The sequence below is a fragment of the Acanthopagrus latus genome, chromosome 10, assembly GCF_904848185.1.
Source record: "Acanthopagrus latus isolate v.2019 chromosome 10, fAcaLat1.1, whole genome shotgun sequence".
Classification (NCBI taxonomy): Eukaryota; Metazoa; Chordata; class Actinopteri; order Spariformes; family Sparidae; genus Acanthopagrus; species Acanthopagrus latus.
In genome coordinates this window covers 2,072,625-2,096,165 of record NC_051048.1, presented here as the reverse complement: position 1 = coordinate 2,096,165, position 23,541 = coordinate 2,072,625, and the positions used below count along the sequence as shown (strand labels likewise).

The 23,541-nt window shown below is 38.5% G+C and overlaps 2 protein-coding genes and 1 long non-coding RNA gene across 4 annotated transcripts; 2 read left to right on the top strand and 1 right to left on the bottom strand.

Moving 5' to 3' along the window:
* Positions 1–720: 720 nt before the first annotated feature.
* LOC119026831 (lamin-A-like) lies at positions 721–11,806 on the bottom strand. 2 transcript variants are annotated; one of them, XM_037111414.1, is made up of 18 exons: positions 11,676–11,806; positions 11,326–11,468; positions 10,176–10,251; positions 9,226–9,567; positions 8,043–8,330; positions 7,814–7,942; positions 7,428–7,588; positions 7,263–7,340; positions 6,956–7,060; positions 6,729–6,776; positions 6,337–6,447; positions 5,725–5,829; positions 3,885–3,989; positions 3,129–3,179; positions 2,343–2,456; positions 1,799–1,906; positions 1,447–1,554; positions 721–1,242 (listed from the first exon to the last, which is right to left on the bottom strand). In XM_037111414.1, exons 2-18 carry the CDS (start codon positions 11,332–11,334, stop codon positions 1,039–1,041), a joined length of 2,142 nt encoding a protein of 713 aa, XP_036967309.1. In that variant the 5' UTR covers positions 11,335–11,468; positions 11,676–11,806; the 3' UTR covers positions 721–1,038. The 2 variants fall into 2 exon arrangements, with proteins under 2 accessions (XP_036967309.1, XP_036967310.1); XM_037111415.1 differs by lacking the exon at positions 11,676–11,806 and having other exon boundaries at positions 11,326–11,639.
* A 2,218-nt stretch (positions 11,807–14,024) lies between these two features.
* On the top strand, positions 14,025–14,812 carry LOC119026923. The gene is made up of 3 exons (XR_005077262.1): positions 14,025–14,078; positions 14,192–14,251; positions 14,555–14,812. It is a non-coding gene; the product is annotated as an uncharacterized LOC119026923 (long non-coding RNA).
* Positions 14,813–19,956: 5,144 nt separating this feature from the next.
* LOC119027733 (high affinity immunoglobulin gamma Fc receptor I-like) lies at positions 19,957–22,873 on the top strand. Its single transcript, XM_037113163.1, has 4 exons — positions 19,957–20,218; positions 20,506–20,745; positions 20,973–21,218; positions 22,689–22,873. The coding sequence occupies exons 1-4, from the start codon at positions 20,029–20,031 to the stop codon at positions 22,871–22,873; spliced, it is 861 nt and encodes a 286-aa protein (XP_036969058.1). The 5' UTR covers positions 19,957–20,028.
* Positions 22,874–23,541: the final 668 nt, after the last annotated feature.

Here is a 23,541-nt window from a genome sequence, read left to right as displayed (position 1 = left end):
ACAGAATTCTAAACACATAGTTAATCTGTCAGGTAGGGGTTAAAAGGGGAAGGCTATGGAAAGAGGCAGGGAATGGGAGAAACAAAAAGCAAGCTTTATTAACCAAAGCTGAATGACATAAAAACAAAAAAACCAAACAAGTCCAACGACCAAGAAACAAAGTAGCAAAGAAAATAGTTCAAGAAGATACAAGAAAAAGACAGTGTACAAATCACTAATCAAAATTCAACTAAAAAAAATGCAAAAATCAAAACCCAAAGAACACATAGCACCTGGGAACAGGGAACAGGCAGGAGCATGAACAGGAGCAGACAGATACAATGACCAGACATGGACTGCAGGGAAGACACAGACTAAATACACAGACACTAATGACAAGACGAGGAACAGGTGAGGAGAGAGAGGAGGGAGGAGGACAGGTGAGGTAATGAGGGGGAGGAGCACAGAGGAGAAACATGGAGGGAAACAAAACTACAGATAGAAGGAGACAGAGGAAAAAACCTAAGACACTTAAAGGACCAGAGACACAAAAGGGCATGAAAATCAAAAAATACAACACAAAAACAGAACCATGATAACAGAACAGAACACAAGGAACATGAATCTGCAATCATGACATAAACAATAATAAAACATTTCTTTACTGTTCAGAAGATCCAGAATACACTTGCTGTTACAAAACTACCTTATATACATTAGTGTTGTACAATAAAGTTGAAATTAAATATTCAGCTTGTTGACTTTATTTTATTCTTTATAACAACTGAATATGTTTAATATGTCACAAGAGAAAACTGTGATAGTGTTACATTGAATATGAATAACACAGGTTAGTGTCTGTTGTCTCCAGGTGAGACAGTGGTGTGATGTCATGTTTACTGCATTACAAGCAGGAACATGTGAGTCCTGATGTTCCAGATGTTTCATGTCTTCAGTCTGCTGGAGTTCAGCTCTGTTTCCCCTCAGAGGGAATCTTTGTGTTCATGATGCTTCATTTCTCTGATGGCTCTGATCTCTAACAGAGGAGACGCTCGCAGGTCAGATGGAGGAAACAATGCTGAGACATCTGGACTCATTATCATCTTTCAGTAAGTACAATCTTATATTGTTATAGTTATATTGAATCTGTCCAGGATAACTGATGAGGGAGACCTGCAGGTTGTCTGTACGGCTCCAGGGCTGCAGGTCCTCCAACACCAGGTCAGCAGGAGGAACTTTCCTGTCATAACCACAGTAACCCACCTGTAACACAGATATACAAGATGTATTATTATTATGATTATGATTATGATTATTATTATGGTTATTATTATTATTATTATCATCACCAGTAGTAGTAATAGTAGTTGTATTTCCTTAAGTTTACTTTAATTCAATTTAGATTGTGAAAGAAAAGAGAAAGAAAAGGGCAAATTTAACAACTTTTATCAAGAAATCAAGACTCACAGTGAAATGTTGATCAGCCTGGAGGTTGAATGAGTCTGTAAACTGATGTATAACAGGTTTATTGTTGTTGACCTGTATCTTTAAGTTCCAGCCTCCCAGCTGTTGGTCCTGCAGGAGGGAAATTGATTGTCAGATGGAGGAAGAGAAAGAAAGACGAGAGAACAAATGAATGTGAGCGAGTGTTAAATCTCTGGTGTTTATAAATGATTACATTTCACTCTTTATGTGAACATGACAACATGGATTCATGTTGGTTTGAACACATGTGAAATATTCCTCATATACTTGGTTACAATATTGTTACATCTTGTATAAAACTCACAAATTGTTCTACACACAAGATCAACATTACCTGAGTGGATGTGTTTATAAGTTGGATATACTCATTAAATCGGTCGACCTTAAAGACAACTGCAGGTCTTGTGGTTGAGTTCTGACTGAGCGAGCTGCTGTTCTGTTTCTTGGAGACAACACACACAGATCAGTTATTAAAGATGAATCAACTTATTTCAATATGTTGCTCATACCCCTGCGTGTGTGTGTGTGTGTGTGTGTGTGTGTGTGTGTGTGTGTGTTTACTTGTTTCTTCAGCTTGTCAATCTGTTTTGTTCTCTGGGTGAATGATCGTAAACTCAACATGTGGTTCTGTTTTTAGTCTTCACTCTCACTTTTCCCATGATCCTCTTTGTCTGCACACGTGTTGATTTACTCATTAAACCATGAAAGAGTACATGAGAGCAGTGATGGATAAAAAGTTATATCTAATTACACAGTCATGTACATCAGACATATACGATAAAGACACAGACTAATGTTAACTATAATGTTCTTGTTGTGGAGGAGACTGATTAGAAGAACTGAAAGGCAGCAGGTACGTAGCTGAAAAGCATCATTACCTCAGTGGTTTTGGTCTGCAGTTCCTCCTCCAGGGTCTGAACTTTCTTCTCAGCTTCCTTTCTCTTCTTCTGTTCCTCCTGGAACTTCTGCATCAAAAGTAACATCCAGTCTGACTGAAAGAGAAGAAACATTAGTGACCAGTAACAGCAGAAGTTCAGCTTACAAAGCCAATTTACATTCTTTTATTATAGTTATAGTACTGGCCATAACTTAATGTACAGTCATTTATTCTTTTTTAATTGTTATAGCATCTAAATTTTCCACATTGGGAAGAGAGAGATTAAGAGAGATATGTTGTTATTAAAGATGTTTCAGTGATTGATTATGTCGACCAGTAAAAACATGATTTAATGACTCGGTGGAGTTTAAATCTCTCGCAGCATCATGGAGCTGTTTCTCTATTCAATAGTTATTTTGAGTTTCTGTGATGAAATGATTCAGATGATTTTCTCTGTTCTGTTCAGAGTGAATCATCTGTGCACATCTGAAGAATGTGTTATTTTGCTGACAGCTCTAGAATCTGTCATTAATGTGACTAAACATACCACAACATGAAAACTCAACTTCATCTCGTGTTCTGATTGTTGTGGATTTCTGTTTAAATCTGTCTGAATGAGAACATCAGTCTCTACTGTCAGTGATTCTACAGGAACAAGTCAGTGTTGTTCAGTACTGCACACTTCTTCTATGTAACTTTATATTTTGTATTTAATCTGCTCAATCTTTTATTTTCTATATCAGGAAACATCTGAGCGTATTAAAAGCAATCTTGCATGATAACTTACCCGAGGGGTGGAGGACTTGCCAGAAACAGACGAGACGTGTTTTTTTAGATCCTGGGAAGAAAGAGAGAGATGAAGAGAGACATGCTGTTATTACAGATAGTTCAATGATTTATCATGTAAAGCAGTAAAACATGATTTAAAGGCTCGGTGTAGTTTAGCATAGAGTGGAGAATGTTCTTATTAAGGATCTTAATAAAATTGGTTTATAACTTCAACCACTAAAAAGACTTCACAGGTTATTTGTGGAGTTTAGATCTCTGAAGCACCATGAAGCTGTTTGTCTATAAAAAGTCTCTGTTGTGTTGAGTTGTTGTCTCGTCTGTTCACAGTGAATTATCTGTGCATCTGAATAATGTAATCTGATTAGGTCACACTCTGAGTACATTACAACTGGTTTAATAGCTAAAGAAATACAAAGTTACAGAAATGTTCAACCTTCATGTCCGCTGCTTGTAAAGAGCAGTTAGTAGTGAAGTGAACATGAGAGCTGTGACCAGCAGCAGACTGAATGAAGATCTGACCTGAGGTCAGTCTGAATCAGCTCTGAAGGTTTCCTTTGGAGATAAAGTCCAGAGCAGACTCAGTCAGTGACTACCAGTCTTTAACTGAACTGAACTAAATGATCAGAATCAGCAAAGTGATTCATGATTTCCACCTCTACAGAGAAGCAGCACACTCACAGCTGGACTGTCACACACTGACTCTTCCTCCTGATTAGACACAAATCTACAGTAAGGTGAAGTTACAAACATGAACCTCCAATGTGTCGGAATCCAGATCCTCCATCAGGGTCTGCAGGCCGGATTCCATCTTCTCAATCTGCTGCTGGAGCTTCTGGACTTCAGCTTGTTTGTCATTAGACTGAGGGGAAAGAAAAGATGAGACAGGTTTCATTTGTGTCATTTCAGATCAACAATAATAAAAGTGTTGATGTAACTTGTATGACTGTATTTCATCATTTATTTTATTCCCAGCAGACACTGTCCTCCTACAACAGCATCAGTCCTCTCAGCAAGTGTCCCAGAACACAGTGAGGAGACAAAGCCCTCTAGAGGCCAGAGGAGGTAAGACAGGAGCAAAGGAGGACGTCCTGCTTCTGGTTCAGCTCTTCTCTCCTGCTTCTTCTATGACACTTGTTTGGTTATTTTAATTTTACATCTTCTAATAAACATGAATTCATGAATCAAACATGGAAGCTGAAAACTTTGGAGCAGAAAATGTTCAGCAGTGACACATTTAAGGACACACATGTTGGATACAGATCATGTATGTGGGTTGAGTGGACGTGTCAGTTCTGTAATTAATAATATATATTTATTGTAATTCAGTTCATTTAATATATTGTAAATGCAAATGTGAAAATAAACTATCAGAGTCGTTGACAAGTCTTTGGTATCCTCTGCCCAACAACCTCACAATCATCTGTTCCATCATCAACTCTTTCTGACTGCAGATGATAAAATACAGTGATATTAAACTGAGGAGGAGACTGCTGTAGATCTCAGTCTGTGGATCAGACAGGACAGATCAGTCTGATCAGTGACAGGTGGGATGAGAGGGGAGAAATATGTTTTTAATGAAGGAAATATTGATGACATCACCAGCACCGATCCTCCAGCAGCAGTCACCATAACTCTACATTAACATGAGGAACAGCTGATTATTTAAAACTCCTGACTCACTGACAGGATCTGTTAGTTGTCCACTTTCCTTCATGTTCTGTGTTCTTCTACACATCAGAAGGTCACACAGTCCAGACTCAACAGCTGGTTTCAGACATTTATCATGTTTAACCAGCATGAGAAATATGATGGGTGCATTTTGTAGTTTCATCCTGAGGAAATGTTTGATCATGATCACATAATAGAGTCTATTCAAAGGCTAAAAAGTACAAATATAGAAACATCCCAAACATTCAGGAACATCAGACAACATCAACAGCTGAGTGAAGACACAGTGTTTCATTAAGACAACAAGGAAACACAACAACAGTAACAGACAAACAGCTTTGTACAGTTACACACTGGTGTTCATCAGAACCAGCAGATAGAAACACTCAGTGATGAAAACCATCATGGTCTCATTTTGACAGATCTGAAGGTGGATTAAATGAATCAGGTAGGAGGCTGAAAATAAAAGTTCTGTGAAGAATATAAATCCAAACCTCTCTGTTCTTCTTCTGCAGCTCCTCCTCCAGGATCTGAACTTATAATAAACACTTACCAGAGAGGAGGAAGGCTGGACTGGATCAGACTGGACCAGAGATTTAGAGACACATGTTCTTTCATTAAAATATGTTCTTGGTTTAATCTTGAAGCTTCTCTGTGTAGTTTTAGACCTTCAGTAGCAGTGTGTCCTAAAGCCAGCACCCTGTCTGGACTGTCTCAGGGTCAGTGAAGGTTTTTACTGCCTTCACTGTGTTTGATGAGGAATCTTTGAACTGAAGTGAACAGAATGATTGAAGTGATCTGTGATGTTCACCTCTACAGCAGACCAGCACGCTCCAGACTGAACTTCAGCATATTGACCCTGAATCCTCTTTAACAGACCAGAAACATCAGAGTAGATACAACAATACAAAGGTGAACAGATGAACCTCCTTGTTGTTGGACTCCAGTTCCTCCATCAGTGTCTTCAGGTTGGTCTCCTTCTTCTGAATCTCCTCCTGCAGCTGCTGGACTTCAACTTGTTTGTCATTAAACTGGCAGGAAAGAAAAGAAAAGAGCCCATTTCAGTTTGTACGTCTATGTCAAGCTGCTGCAGACAGAAAGACATTTAATTACTACTAGAGCTGTTTTATTGGCCCAACAACAAACCTTCATCCTTCAGATGGTGTCGCAGAACAACACGAACATGTCAGTGACATTAAGTCATATAAAAAATGATTTTCAGTTTCAGTAGCAGATTTAGAAGACACAGATCAATAATATCTTCACTTTAATGAAACCACTTGAGTCTCTCCACTGAGTGCTGACATGAAAATACAGCCTCGATGGTAATATTGTAAAAGTATTTGATGCAACTTTGGGTCTTTGTCCGACAAAGAATCAAATCAAATCATTCAGGTCTCGAGTTCCCTTCAACCTGTTCTTAAGTTGACTTGGTTGTGAAAGTGACTTGGACTCAGACAGAGAAGCTGGACTGACAACAAACAAGTAGGAGTCTGGAAACAAATGATAAGTTGTGTTAGAATATAAAACATACAAACCTCTTTGGTTTTGGTGTCTAATTCCTTCTCTTCAGTCTCCAGCTGTTGCTTCAGATTGTCAGCTTCATTTTCAGCTTCCTTCCTCTTCTTCTGCTCTTTTTCCATGGTTTCCTTAATCATAAATAAAACATGTGACTGAACATACAATAATATGACTCATATGGTAAAAAATGAAGCCTCTGATATTTGCTGAAGTTTCAACTCTACAACACATGCAACACACAACCAGCAGAGAGTCTGTCTGTCTGTCTCAGCATTGATCTCACAGTCTACTTATAAAGTCACTGACGGATCATTTTGTAATATAATTATATCACAATAACTGACTGTTTGTTATTTTTATATGAGGACACATCAGAGTGTGTTATTGTGTTTAAATCATGAACACTTACCGGACAGTACCTAGAACATTTGCCTTGTTCAACTCCTAATGTCTTCACCTGTGAGAGAAGATGAAGTGAGACATGAGAACAACATTGAAGCTTATGAATAATTATACAACATGACAGTTAATCAAGTATCTCTGTATACAGTCAGGTACGTTCTGTATGCTACATGTTAATAAGATCACATTGTGTACATGAATTATAATAAAACAGATGCAGATGAAGAGATGAACCTCTGTCTTCTTGTTCTCCAGATGTTCCTTCAGTCTCTTCACTTCCTGCTCCTTCTTCTTCTTCTCTTCATCCAGCTGCTGCAGGTCAGATAGTTTCTGTCTAATCTGGAGGGACAGAGAGAAGGTTGAGAGACAAAGACAGACATGTTCAGTTCTCTGGATTCAGCCTGCTGAGCCTCATGTGGACATTTAGTCTGTAACTGACTGTCAGACTGCTGTAACATCGACCTCTCTACACTATTAAACACATAAAGACTGTCACTTTGAACTGAAATCACAATCTTAAACTGTGAAAGTGAAGATGAACCTCAGTCTTCTTGGTCTCCAGCTCCTCTTTCAGAATCTTCTGTACTTTCCCAGATTCCCTCCTCCTCAGCTGCTCCTCCTGGAGAGAGATGAACAGAGACAAGATGAACACATGATGTTATCTGGGCACATCATGACACATGATAGAGACAAACATCATGTGAACCTCTGGTCTGATTCCTGCAGCCTGTCTCTCCTTCAGATCCTTTATCTGATCTGTTCCATCTGTCAGGAGCTGCTGTCTCTCTGGTTCTTCTACAGTAACAACCTGATATTCAGCATCGTTACGTTTTGAGAGGTTCTTCTTCTCTCCTTTATCAGTTTGATCTGTGTAAAAATTAAAAAAACATTTACTTGAATTTCAAGAAGGTATCACAGCATATTAGACATTTTAAACAATAATCAGGTGATGGGTTAACTGGCTATTTCAATCAGTGGAATAAAAGTAGATGAACCACATTTTAGAGAAGATACTGACAATAATTTCATTTCACTATTGTGTGCAAAACCTGAGAGACATTTACAAAGAACTGATGTTAATTTCTGACTCACTGAATATGTTTTGTCTCCATTTCCACACAAAAAAGCCAAGAATCAGAATAACCAGGATGCAAACAGCCAAACTAACAGCCAAACCAGCTATAGTAGAAGAAGAACTGGACTGAACCTCAAAGAAATCATCTGAAATGAGAAAACACAGAATAACATGGCAGTTATAGAAAACTGGACCTGCTGTTTGACACTAAAACAGTGATCACATCACAATTGTAATAATGTCTACCTGGAACATGTATGTGTGTCTCTCTGATCTGGTTGGTGTGGTTCTGTTGGACTCTACAGGTGAAGCTGTTGCTGTGTCTCTTCTCCACAGTCACTCTGCTGCTGACAGTATAGAGGTCATCAGGACCTCTGACTGTCTCTGTAGGTCCAGCAGAGAGGAGGTTTCCCTCACCGTCCAGCCAGAACACCTCAGGTTCTGGATACCAGCCCGTAGACTTACACTGTAGAACCACTGCTCCTTTGTTTCTGATAATCTCTGATAGACTGATGACCAGTGAGGAAGCAGCACCTGATGATGAACCAGGTAAACGTTTATAACAGGTGTCAGTAAAAAAATCACCAATATTTAAATATTAATGCACAACTGTAAAGCTGATAACTGAATGTGATAAAACATGTAATCACAGTAACTTTGCCTTCAGAATGATTTTCAGTCTCTCTGACCTTCAGTTTTCTGTTTCTCACCAGCAGATCAGTCTTTAACATGTAACTCTGGATCTTATCTGACCAACAAACAGTTCATCCCCGACCTGATCATGGTGCTACATGAAGTCCAGTCAGGCTCATGAAAACCAGGTGCATGATGTGATACGAGCGCACAGAACATCATCTGTGAGAGGAAAACCTTCTTTGCTCCATGAACACACGGCTGAGAGGAGCACTGTGTGCATGACTGCTTTACACTCTCTCGTGCTTCATTATCTATGCTCACTTGTCAAGTTGACATTTGAGTCTTTGGAAGGTGCAGATGAAATCAACAGCGACTGATATCTTTCCTTTGATTGATCAGTGTGAATGTTGAACATCTTTTCTTTAGCTGTTTGGTTTGAACTGACACAGTGGAAGGTGATTATTCTCTCCACAGAGTACAACATCACCTTGTGAAGTTTGGCACAGGCCTCATATTATTGTAGTTAGCTAAAACTAGCTGGCTAACCATCAACGTCACACAAATAAAACATCAAGGGAAGACATCCTGGTTTAACACAGCCCTGGTACCATGAGGTGTGTCCTGTTGTCCAAAGCATCACCATTTTGTATGTACATATATCTGCAGTTTAGCCTAACTGATATGTGACATTTGTTCTGTTTAGTTGGACCTGCTCTGAATGCACCTGCACCATGAACTTCAGCACAAGCACTATAGATATTTTAATTATGGCACACTGTGTGTGTCCACTCACCCACAATGAGCTCAACAAAAGCTCCCATGTTCAGTTTTGGAATGTAGCACTGGTATCTTCCTGCATCAGAAGGTTTCACTTTGGACAGTTTCAGTGAAACGTTTCCGTGCTTCAGATCATCGATGGACACTGATGTTCGTCCAGTGAATGATGGATGTTGGACACGTACGATGTCCTGACTGGCACGCCTCACATGGACAAATCTAGGATTCAGGTCAGATCTCGTCCACTCCAACGTCATGGCAACAACATCAGCCTCAGGTTCCAGGTGACAGGGCAAAATGATGTCATCACCAACTTTTGCTACTATTGGCTGAGATGGAGCAATTAACTGAGACTGACCTGGAAAGAAACACATATGATTATTCTGTCAGGATGAGTTAAATTCTCCACCTCTGCACTGTGCTCATAGCAGCAGACACTCAATCTAAAATAAGTGTTGTGTTTCACTTAAAGTTTGTCATTATATATATATTTTTTAAGACAAGTAATCAGCACCATCATTTGGTCAAACCTGGTCCAGCAGTTTAGTTTATGACCAATTTTCCAACAAAAATGATGGCATGCCTATGAGCCTCTGCAGAACTTTATTAGTAATTAGCAGTGTTAGAATGCTTACAAATGTTTACCATTGTAAACATCAAAAAGATAATCTGTCCTTTGAGCTTTTGAAACATGTAAACCATTCTAGAAGTATTCACCTAAAAAAAAAACTTAGTTTTAACTTGACCTCTCAGAGGCCTTTTCATCTCTGATGGCACTTTATACGTCCACAATCAACTCTACTGTTGATGTTTTTCTCTCCTTCAGACTGAAAGTGTTTGAATAATTTAAGTACCCAGAAGGTCTTTACAGCAGTCACCTACTATTTAGTATATTGATATGATTTGTTATTGTGTTCAGTTAAACTAATGTGAATTAAACTGAGAGTACATCTGTGTGTGAGTTACCTGAACACAAGTGTGCCAGGAGGAGATGGAAGAACAAAACACTGAGGGGTCTGAGTGGAGACTGAAGTCCATTTCCCTGAGTGACAGAACCCAACATACACCGGTTAGACATGACATGGAGAGAAACTGCAGAGAAACTAGTCCAGTCAAAAATAAAGTGATTCCTAAACTAATCAATTAAATAGTCAAAAGTCAGATAGTTTTTCTAAGTAAAGAGAGGCTGAAGGTTTCTTAAGGGGCAGTGCATGGAGCTCTAAAACTGGATTTTCAGAAACTTGATCAGTTTTACCTAAAGCCTAACCCAAAGTGACCACACCATCAGATAATCAATACATCAAGCTGACTTCACTGAGAGTTAGAAAAGCAGCTTCATCACAGAGACAGAATTTGCTAAATAAACAACACAAGACTCCAATCAGCAGAAGAAGACTGTCTTGTAGTGTCTCAGAGGACGAGGAGACGTTTATAAAACACTTGTCAGGATGGAAACAAGGACAAACACTTAGGAAGAGTTTAGATAGAGATACCACACAGCTCCTCACCCACAGTGACACATGGTGGTGGGAGTGATTAAGTCTGGGGCTGTTTTTGGACTCCTGCACAGCACTGACTCCACCCTGACTGGGTGAAGCACCTCCCCATTCATCAGAGACATGCTCCACTCTCTGATATGATCTTTGTGGAGAAAGATTCATACTTCCACAGGATAATGAGCCAAAACACACTTTGACAGAACAACTTATAGTCCTTTAGTGGATTTTAGTCATTAAAGTAAAATGAAGATCTGCCAAATACTAAGATATTCAAAAAATAACGGACATTGAAATTAAAGTAACCTCAACTCAGACAGTTGGCCCCACCAGTACATAAACATTATATATATTTATTTATTTTCATATATATTTTACACTCCTAAAACTGCAAAAACACCTTCACCTTCAACAAATAACGACAACAGCATACACTGCAGTTTAACTTTCACTTTCGTCATTACGGACGTCCTGCAGAGTTACTGCAGTTAGTATTAGTACTGATCCCACAACTCTAAATGGAGACTGCTGATGAGATCAGTACAGTAACATAGTGTTGTAGAATAATTACACAGTTGAAAGCTGATAAAATAACCAAAAAATTAAGAAGACCGACGTACCTGCTGCATGACGTCGGTTTAGCGTAGGTGGAAATCACGGTGTGACAGGTTGACTGGTGACGGTCAGGTGTGCTGGAGGCGTGGTCTGAGAGAGACAGGGGTCCTTGGACATGTCCGCTAACCAGGAAAAACCCTCCGATCACCTGTTCATCGATCCAAGTCATGTATATGTGTATTCATGTTGACGTGGCGTGAACACTAATATCCACACAGAGTGTGAGACCTGCAAATTACTGTTAGACGAGCTCTACACAGCACACAGTGACAGTACAGGTGTCTGTGTAGATGCCCGTCCGAAAACACGCAACTGTCAATAAATCGTCCAGAAGTGCGTGTTGTCGGGCTCATACCTTTGTCGTGAATGTCTGTACTCTCAAATAACTCCTGGGTGGATCAGTCTGAGGCATTTGTTCACGCCGAGCGGCTCCAGAGCTGCGTGGAGACGCTGTTATCTGTGGCGCTGAGTGCGCAGCGTCCAGGTGAACTTGTGTCACCTGTCATCATCATTCCACACCGCGTTCAAATGGTTACTGAATGAAGCCATCGTTCCCAGCCGCTACATCGTTATTAAGCTGAAGCCAAGTCGATGTGAAAACTGTACAATATGCCAGGAGAAGCTGTGATGAAGATTTCCAATTTGAAACGTCATTATGAGACCAAGCATAGAAATTTTAAAGAGACGTTTCCTCAAAATTCAGCGGTAAGCACAACACAAATAAATGAAATCATCATATCAAGCTGCAAGCAGGATTCTTGTCACATCTATGACACAATGAAATAAAATAATGCATGACTGAAGTGATGGACACAATGTTTGGAAAACAGGAAATATTCAGCTGACAAAATGACATTTGATTTTAGTTCATATTTTGTTGTTTTGAATGAAAAGGACATTTTCTTTTGAATATTACAGTATTATTGCATGTGGCCTGACCGACCACAATACATGGACCTCTGAGTCATTGAAATAAATGTTGTGGCCCTTTAAGATTTGTATTTGAGTACCCCTGCCCTACACAAAACATGATTTTACTCAACTCAACATTTCACAACTTCGTCATTGTTGTAAAAAGCATTAATGTAAAGTACCTGACTGAAATAAGAGACATTTTGTTCGACATGATTCATTCATTCATCAAATGAACCCTTGCCTTTGTTTTTCACTGTGGGGGTTTAGACAGTCACTGTGTGCACTCCTCCATTCAGATTTTACTAACAGTAGTTTTGATGACACACCTCTCTTGCTCTTTTTGATTGTCATGCTCTACAAGGACATCTTGTGGCCAGAAGTTGTCACAGCAGTTTTCATTATGAATTTAATACACTAGTGCAGTGCACGTAGGAAGTAAATATTCCTGTAGAGAAGTGGGAGGTTAAGTGGCTTTTTCATGGAGGCCAAATGAGGCTGTGTTTGATGGTGGGACATCAGGGATATTTAGGTTTGTTGTGAAATCCAATATTCCAGGGTATCATTGGCCGTTATTGACTATTTTTGAATTTGCCATTATATTTCACCATAAGAACTATTTACTTGGTGTCACTATTTTCAGCACAACCTCACATGTGTGACTATACAGTTATTTTTTTAAATTTGACATACTGTATTAACACAATCGACCTAAAATCACAAAAACAAAACAACAAAAAAAACATAAAATCTGAGTAGAAAAATATTTTTTTCCTGTGAAAACCACAATTATATTTAACAAACCATTGACTCGGGAGGTGGGCTGTGTGCAGGTGGCCTAGCGGCCAGCTAGCTACACACGAACATCCACAGATTCCGGTTCCACTTTGTTGTCCTTGCGTCTCCGGATCTCCTCAGACCGGAACAGACACGGTCCGGACTTGTTTAGTCTCATTAATCCACAATAAATAAATCCGCTTATTTCTCAAGGTATGTCGTGGAAGTGAGCTCTGCAGTGATTGGCTCTGGTGCTCACGTGACTGTGGTGGCTCCGGTGGACAACGCTTGTGGAATTTGTAAAGCATTTATGTAATAATTTATTAACGGTATCATTGTAGTCCAAATAAATCCGACGTTGCACACCCTTGAACCAAACAGCAGCCATGTTGAAACTCTCAGGTCAGTCTGATCCTGATCCGCAGAGATATTTGAGGAACACACACACACACACACACACACACACACACACACACACACACACACAGACAGACAGACAGAGATTCCTTGCTTTTATGGGGAGATGAAGGAACAGTTACATAAAGTTCAGTGACTAACCCTGACTTTCTTTTAAGATGTTATCCTTGGACTACTGCTGTTCCTCAGTTATTCTGACTGGATTTTTGTACTGAATACTTTCATCATCACAGGGAGAATTTAAGTTTAGCTTAGTTGCTAAAACCTTCATAGGATTCTTGCAGAAGTGAAGTTATATGATGCATTTACTCAGTGGTTTAATCCAAATCAGACTTCACTCACACAGCAGTTGTGTGAGCTTGGCTTAACCTGAACAACATGGGGTTTGGTGTTTTACACATGGACTCAGAGATCCTTGAGCCAACTGCAGGGTCAGGGATGCTCATCTGTTTAGAGTGAGTGTCTGTAAGTGAAGGACTGACAGATCATGTTAAAGTGACTGTGACTCTCTCACACTCAACTCTCACATCAACATCAGAAATAACTTGACAGGAAGAGGAAGTTCTCACCAACACTCTACAGTTGTGTTTCAGTGTGAGAGTCAGTCTGCAGGAAGGCAAAATGGTGGTCACATCTCTCTGCTTCAGACTGTGTGAGTCTCAGGTTTTCTTCTTTTCTTCTTTTTTAAATCCTAAAGTTGAATGTTAACGTTTTAGATCAAACCATCTGTGTCTGATATTTAACCTTGCTTCCGTTTTTATCCAGTGATGCTTGAATTTATTCTTCTTGGGACACAAGTTGTGGACAGTAGTACTCAGAAAAGTGGTGAGTGAGAAACAGAAATTCTGAAAGATGCCCTTTTAAAATTGTGCTTTTTAGTACTATGCTTTCTATCTAAAGGTCCCACAATAAATATCAATCTGAACCTTTTAAATCTGTTTGTATCTATGCTCTAGTATAGATTCCAGATTTATTGAATTCGATGAATTAATGGCCACTAGCAAATACCAAAATATATTTTACAAAAAGTCACATTTATTCTGCCAAAATTCTGAGACATTGAGACATCATACAATTCACATTCTGAACATTTCTTTACTGACATTATCATCTTTTACTTTGTTTCAGATGCAGTATTTCTTCGTATTACTCCAAACAGACAGCAGCACTTTGAAAACCAGCCTGTCTCTTTTCATTGTGAGGGGATTGATGGTTCAATTAAATTCAGAGGGAACACGAGTGCTAAAGAATTTAATCTGGAATGTAATATTAAGAGGATGTCAACAGGGTCTTCCTGCACATTTGATAGAGTTTATTTAGTAGACAGTGGAGAATACTGGTGTGAAACTAAAGCCAGAGAGAGAAGCAACAGTGTCAACATCACTGTTACTGGTAAGTTTATTTTATTTTTATTGTATTATTGTATTTAAAACCAATACATACTGTAACTAAGAATAACTTAGAATGTGCCTTGTATGTATCTAATGCAATATGTACAGTAACATACTGGAAACTGAACTTATATATATTCATTATTCTCAGATCAACTAGACTGTAAATTCACATAATTAATTAATTAATTAATTAATTAATTGATTGATTAATTAATATTATTTAAATAAGTTTTAGATTTGTAAAATTCTTTTGTACAGAATCATGCAAAAATGTGGAGAAAAATGCTAAAATGCTTAAGTGTTACTACTTAGTGTAGCCTTATATGGTTTGAATCTATTTCTATGCAGATGATTCACTGCTATATTTGATAATTTTGTATTTAGAATAAATTTGTCCAAATTTGTCCACCTAACCCTACATTTTATGGTTAGCCTATATTCTCACATATGCCTCTTGTATCTGCCATTTTAGCCAGTTCTCCTCCAATTCTTCTCAGGCTTATATTGTGAGTAACAGAAAACAAAGACTACATTACATTTTTGTCATCGTGTTGTCCAGATGATTCTGTGATCTTGGAGAGTCCTGTTGATCCTATTTTGGAGGGCAAACATGTGACTCTGCACTGTAGAAACAAGACAACCTACCTCAAGGCTGATTTCTACAAAGATGACGTCCTCATGGAGAGCACTTCTGCAGAAAAAATGACCATTAATAATGTTAAACTGTCTGATGAAGGACTCTACAAGTGCAGCATTCCTGATGTTGGAGAATCACCTGGCAGCTGGCTGGCTGTCAGAGGTGAGACATGACAGGGTTACAAAACAGCACACAGATGATATTTTGCAGGTTGTATTGTCAGGATGGATGATGATGATGATATACAGTGATGATACTGTGGCTTAAGAAAAATCTAGTTTTTTGAAGCTTGGTAGACATTTAGAAATGTTGTACAACACATGCCAGCGTGACCATCTGTGCTAATGTGACTTTGCAGAACTGAAAAGTAAACCCAAGAAACCAACAGAGTGTCCATCACTTGAATTCACTTTGTTAACATGATGTTTGTTTTGTTACAGCAAATCCTGATTCTATCACCTCTACACCTCCTGGTAACACGACCATCCAAAATGGCTCCGACTCCCCTCATGTGATCATCCTGCTGTGGGTTGCTGTCTCCATTGTGATGATGGTTCTGGTGCTGCTGGTGGTGGGATTTCTTCATCTTAAGAAACACAGAGGTACAGGAAAAGAGCTATCTTACCATGTTTCTGTGAATAACTGCCAAAGAAATACTTAAAGATTGTAATGAAAAGGATAGCACTCCATGACACTTTGTTTTAAATTAACAGTTAGCCTGCCATGCATCTATCAGCTTTCAGAGTATCATATTCATATTTAGCCGGTGTCCACCCTGAAAGACAGGCTTAACTTAGATATTACTTGTGAGTTTTTCACAAAAAAAGCAAACATTAAATTCCCCTTCTTTATTTATCTGTTGATCTCAGTTTTCATTTGCTTTCTTATCCGTCAGTTTCCTCAGAGACACCAACAGCAGCGTCACAGTCAATAAAAGACAATCATCCAGGTGAGTGCAAACATGTTATTTTGAATTTATTTATTTGAATATTGTATTAATTGAAAGACCAAAGAGTCATGTGTATACATGTGTGTAGCAGCAGTGTATTGTTGCAGAACACGATTGTGTTATAATGTGAAATATTTAAGATTATGAGACAATGTATTGTTTAATATGAAATATTCCATTTTAGATAAATAATTTATATTGTTAAAACTTCTCTTGTCATAACAACATACCAGTGTGACAGGTCATCAAGTTACATTCACACATGTATATTCACATGTTAAATGTTAAAAATAAGATTGTATTGCTCTCTATTTATGCATAACATCTGCACATGTCTGCTGCTGACTTTTTACTTGTTTGTTTGATTTTATGTCTTTTTTTCTGTCTTTCCACAAACATCATCTTTTGTGTTTCAGTGTCTGGGGATGATGTTGCAGACGATCCTGATGCTGTGACATATGCAGTCGTCGTCACAAAACAGAGGACGAACACAGGTTCACTTGACTTCATGTTGACTTTAATAACAAGAGTTGCTTTGTGTCGCTGTCATCCATTTTGAAAGTTGTGGTTGAGCTGCTGCTACCAGAAAAGATTGTGACCTGCTCCACAGCAGCACAGATGAATTATTTTGAGTCCTCTCAGCGTGGACGTGGTTTTTTGTTTTTGACACAGCTGATGCTGCTGATAGTTTGAGTCTCCACCTCGAGACAAACCACAGCAGAGACCCACAGAGTGCAGGAGGCGAATGGGCCCCTCATCACTTCAGTCTGCCCATATTTAAAATTAGCTCTTTTCAGTTCATCTTTCAGTCTTACTGTTGGTTTCTCTGTTTCAGACAAGGAAGAGTTCTCACACCAACTCGTCTACTCTGCTGTGACCATAAGTAAGACCCCCAAAGCTCCTGAACCTGGTTCGTATGTGATGAAAAAGATGCTGAATATTTAAAACATTTCACATATTTTCTAAAAATCTATCTGCACAGTTAATTGATGCATCAAAATCTTCATTAATACGCACATGCAGATTGTAATATTCCCTCAATCCCCATAATGACATGGAGTCTTCTTGTTTCTTCAGCAGAACCAGGATTATCCAGCTCCACAGCAGCCACAGACCCAAATTCAGCAAAGTCAGACGTTCTGTATTCTGCTGTTCAGATGGTAAGACTGATGGAAATGTGAGCCTCCAGCAGCACCGTCCTCTGAATATGACTGATTTCTCTCTCTCAGGCTTCTCAAGCTCTATGTAAAGTGGTGTCCATGAAAGATCAGCCAGGCATCTGGCTCTGGAACTTAAAATGTCCGTAAGCTTTCACTTGTAAAAGTAAATGTGGACACAGCCATCCATCAACATTCCCTTTAAAGATTCCAAATTGTGTTTGACTTCATTAGTCAACCCAATATTTAGTCCACTGAATAATATGTGTTGCACAGCTTCAGTTTCCTCTATAATTACCATGATTTCATTTTACACAAAGTTAGATTTTCTCTTTTGGTCTCTGGATGTTCCTGAGTAAACCCTCAAAAATTAAAGGACAGGTGCCGTCAGTTGATTTGAGAGTTAGACATCACAGGTGTGTAACCTAAAAATGTCTTCTCATGCTCAGCATCTTTTATGAATTGAAAACAGACCATTGGAAATGAATTTTAGACTTAATTCACATACATATTCTAAGATCATCATTATATATGAGGGTGCAGGTGTCGTGGTGTGAAGTGAAGTTGTGTACTTAGGTTTTTGTTTAGGTCATGTGATTACATCCAAGCAGGTACCATTCAATTCAAATGACATGAGATGTGGCTGAAACCTCAGAGAAAAGCTGAGAGAAGAACATTGAGTTTATTATATTTCTACCAGAAATCTACTCTTTGTGTTTCTGTCTCACAGGTCAAAAAGACACCTGAGTGAAGAAGAGATGAGAGACTGATCTGTTGTGTTAATGTCTGCAGGAGAAGAAGTAACAAATGATAATTGTAGTTTAGTTGTTAAGTTGTATTTGTATAGATTTTTTTTATTAGAGTATTATATACACCATTTAAAAAAATATATATATTTCAAAACATCATCATTTAAAAACCTGGAATCCAATATTATTTTGCATACATAAAGCTTTACATATTACAGTGTTGCATTATTTTTTTTATTTATTGTGTCTGACAAAAATGAATTTAAAAATCATGTACACTTGCACTTTATGGAATCTTAAATTGAATTCAAAACTGTAATATGTTTCACATTAAACAAGAATATAAATGTAGTCAGATCAGGTCAGACAGAACAGTTTTAAGTCACCTACTCACAACCCTCATCCACATCATTTTTCTCACAGTGTCACAGTTAAACCTCACGGCTCCATCTGATCTCTCTGTTCACATCTGCTGCTCACACTGTGGTCAACCACCACATGATACATTTACACTGGTCTGACCTGAAGCGACTGAAATATGTTTATAGCCACACAAATGCACTCTGTCAGATTAACTGATAAAAGAAATATATATTTTCCCCAGTACATTTTTGAATACGATGGTGAGCACAACACAAGGTATTTTAATGCAGTGATAAGGTTAATACTTGTAAATTGTGTTTATTGCAAAAAAAGTGAATATAATATTTACTCTGACTCTGCCCGCTGCAGCAAAAGTGCAGGGTTAAAAAAGGGTTCAAATGACTGGGCTGCTGCTGGTAATGTTGGGTACTATGTGCCTTGTGTTAATAAGCTCAGCTATGTTGACCATTTTACATAAGAAATGAAATAATTGATGTTCATAGTGAGCATTCTTTAAGATAACAGCACTTTAGAATGGTATAAATTGACTTGAAAATATTACAAAACACAGAATAACAGCAACAATAAAACAAAAATCAATTGTTAAGAAGATCCTGCAGACGGCTTTGATGTAACTTTTGTCAGTGTACATTTGTGTTGCACCCCACCACAAATTATGTTTTGAGCAGAAAAAAGAAACAGAATAATATTTGATTCAATATTCATACAAAAAAAATACATTTTCGATAAGAAAAGTGATGTGACCTTCTCTTTACTACTTACTAAAATGTGTGTTTTTATTCACACATACCCAAACATGGCAACATGTTGTCATGTTCAACAAGAACACTTCGACAGGAGGAGCATTAACTGGACAGGAAGAGGAAGTTCTCAGGTACATACTTCATAGTTGTTTTTCAGTCTGATACTCAGTCAACAGGAAGACAACATGGAGGTCACAACTCTCCTCTACAGACTGTGTGAGTCTCAGGTTTTCTCCTTATGTCTACATTTTAAATCCTGTAGATCAAACCAATGTCTGATATTCAACTTTGCTTCTGTTTTAATCCAGTGATGTTTGAATGTATTCTGATGGGGACACAAGTTCAGGACATTTGTACTCAGAAAAGTGGTGAGTGAGAAATAGAAAATCTTCAAGATACCCAGTATTAATTTTTCATATAACCAGCCAGTTTTCTTGTTCTTGTGTCAAACAGTATTTTTGCCTGTTCTGAGTGTCTCCTTGAAAACACTATCATCTCTCTCTTGCTCTCAGATGCACCTTTCCTTCGCATCGCTCCAAACAGACTGCAGCACTTTCAACTCGAATCTGTTTCTTTCGAATGTGGGGGGATGGACGGTTCAGCTCAATTGAAAAGGATAAAGAGTGATAAAGACATTAATGCAGAATGTGGTTCTATCAAGAAGACATCAACAGGATCCTCTTGCACAATTTACAGAGCCTATCCAACAGACAGTGGAGAATACTGGTGTGAGACTAAAGGAGGACAAAGAAGCAACAGTGTCAACATCACTGTCACTGGTATGTGCGTCGTATTTTTGAAACCAATACTTGTTGTACCTATTTTAAATGTGTCTTACTAACTATGTGTGGATTTTGATCCGGTATGTCCAGAATCATACTGGATGCTCAACTGAATTGTTGACTCTGAGGTCAACCAGGCTGTAATTTAATGTTAACAGATTTTCTTATTGCATATTATTGCAGAATCATGATATACCTTGCATTTCATGTTTAGCCTACATTCTAGTATCTGCTGTTTCTATCCTCATCTGTGTGTCATTTACATTTTTCTACATGTTGTTCAGCTGGTTCTGTGATCTTGGAGAGTCCTGTTGTTCCTATTTTGGAGGGCAAAGATGTGACTCTGCGCTGTAGAAACAAGAAAACTTATCTCCAGGCTGATTTCTACAAGGATGATGTCTTCATGGAGAGCAGTCCTACAGGAAACATGACCATTCACAATGTCAACAAGTCTGTCGAAGGAATCTACAAGTGCAGCATCCCTGGTGTTGGACGTTCACCAGGAAGCTGGCTGGCTGTCAGAGGTAAAACAATGCACTGTTTTGATTAAAAAGCAGCGCACCGAATCTAACATCTATGTCATTGCCATATTAAATTCCCTTAAATCCATTAGATTGTGTTTCGAAATGTTAAAAAACAATGAAGAAAAAGATTAAACCGACAATCATCTCATTGTCTAAGTTCCATTAAGTGATTAAACAAGGATATTTCATCAAACTTAAGAAAATGCGTCAAAACTTTTGTTTTCCAGCTGATTCTGTGATCCTCGAGAGTCCTGTCCTCCCTGTGATGGACGGCAACAATGTGACTCTGAGCTGTAGGAAGAAGAATACGTCCTCCAACCTCACAGCTGATTTCTATAAAGATGGACTCCTCATTGGGAGCAGCTCTACAGGAGAGATGATCATCTACAGTGTTTCCAAGTCGGATGAGGGAAACTACAAATGCAGAATGTCTGGAGCTGGAGAATCACCAGAGAACTGGCTGGCTGTCAGAGGTAAATCACTGACCTATTTAATATGAGAATAGCAGAAAATGATTAAAGGATGCAGTTTTTACCATGTCTGCAGTCAGAAGGCAGCGTATCTATTCACTGATCCTTTTTTCTCAGTGTTACATCAACTCATGGCTCTCTAAGATGCATATCTCCAAATCTCCTTTTGCTCCACAGTGATGCTGTAGCAGCCTGTTACAAACTATTAATGCTTCCATGCTGTTACCAAACATTCCTGCATCTTTGCAGCTCTTCACAGAGAGACGTGTCCCTCCTCAGATCGGCCCTACTTGTATGTCGTCCTCCTCTTCAGGACTGTTTTCACCATCTTGCTGGTGGCTCTGCTGCTGCTGCTGGTGGGACTGCTTCACTGTGGGAAACTCAGAGTTACACACAAATAACTCAAACGTGTGTACAAGTAACAGACTGATGAATCACCAACTCATACTATCTTTGAAGCTTGCTTGATTATCACGATCCAACATCAGGCTTGTTTGCTCAGTGACCAAGCATCTTGTCTGTCCTGGGAAATCTGGCAGGTGACCAGGATTTAGTACATCTCATCTTCATCTGTTTTTACTTTTATGATATTTTAACTTTGGTGTAAAATGTCTCCATGTTCTGTGTTCAGTCCTGCAGTAGCTGTTTGACTTTCTCACACTCAGACAAGGTTTAAAAACCACAGAGGTGCTGACTGATGCATCGACTATTTTTAAAGAGCCACGTGTCAGTTCTCTCAGTCAGTAAATGTTGTTCTGGTTTAGAGTCACAGATGCTGGTGATAATTTGAGCTCCTCAGACACAAACCACATGAGAAAATGTCTGTATGTAAGTAGACGAGGCGTTCAGGAGGCTCAGTGGACACAACTAACAGTTTATGGTTTGAGAAGCTTGAAAGGTCAGATGTGTCTCGAATGTATAAAAGGAAATGTAAAGTCATGCTGTCTAAATATTCACATTAAACCATCTGCTGTGTTACTGTGTCAGCTGTGTTTGTGTTTAGCCTGTCTGAAAATAGCAGAACAAACTGAAAACTGAAATAATATGACAAAAATATAACAGAAAGGTAAACGTAGTGAGAGACCAAAGACTTCAGAGAGGTAGAGAACATTGCAAATATTGAGTTGTATTTTTCAAGAGTTTTCTTTGTTATAGCTCAGTTTCACAATTAAATGTTGGGCAGTAATAGTGTGGAGCAGTTCCATAGTAGGAAGTCACAAAGCCATTGTAACCATTATGTCTAAAATGCCATTGTAAAACCTAATTAGTCAGAATAGGTATGGCAGTATAAGAATAATTACTCCTTCTGTTATTATAGTCCATTGGCACCACCTAGTGGCGTAATTGAGCAAGGGAGGTAAGACATGTATACATGTATGAGTATTGAGATGTACACTATTTTAGTTGTAATGAGAAACACTAGTGAACTGTTGAAGTGGATGAATCAGTGATTGCTCTGCACGTTTTGTGCAGGCTGGTTTTTTGTTGAGACTGTTCCAGACAGAGCTGTGCTGCTCGGGTCGCAGCCATCCCACTGCCTCCTGATCTTCACCCATCATCTCCATCTCCTCACAGCCCAATGGATCCATCCTCATCATCTTCATCCCCCATCCCCCTCCATCCTTGTGGAAATCAGGAGGGACAGTTTTCTCTACTAAGAGTGGTGGTAGAAACTCCATTTTACTCAAAAACAAAAAAAAAAACGAAAAAGAATTTATGAAGGTGTCCGATTCACCTGAAGACTGACTTGATATTGGAACAGACTTGTGTTTATTTGTTTTTATTGACAGACAGTTCATTCTAAAATCTTTGTAATATGTATATATATATATATGGATATCACTACAGGTGTTGCATCATTGAAATGGCTACAGTGGTTGGCTTCAATGGTTCAAGTCCTACAGGTGTATAACCTTAATGATTCCTGTCACAAAATAGAGGTGTGTTGCCATAACTGAATGAAACATATGAAAAGTTATTCTTCTACAGACAGGAAATAAGAGCAAACAATACACTATGGTTAAACATTTTTTTGTTTTTAAAGAAGTGCTTTATTAATATATATAACTTTGGTAGAGTAGCATAGCTCCACATTGTTCAATATCTCCATATAGTTCAGGAGAGAATCAGGCAACATGTTATTGTGTGAACGTTACATTCATTATGATTTCTGAATTTGAATCCTGGTGCATCATAAAATCCAGTGACATCATTCACTAAAAAGAATCAGCAGCCATCTTTCTGCTCAATTCTATTAAAATATCTTTCTTAGTATCAATAAAGTTCAGATAATACACAGAATCATATTTGTTTTTGTTTGAACAGG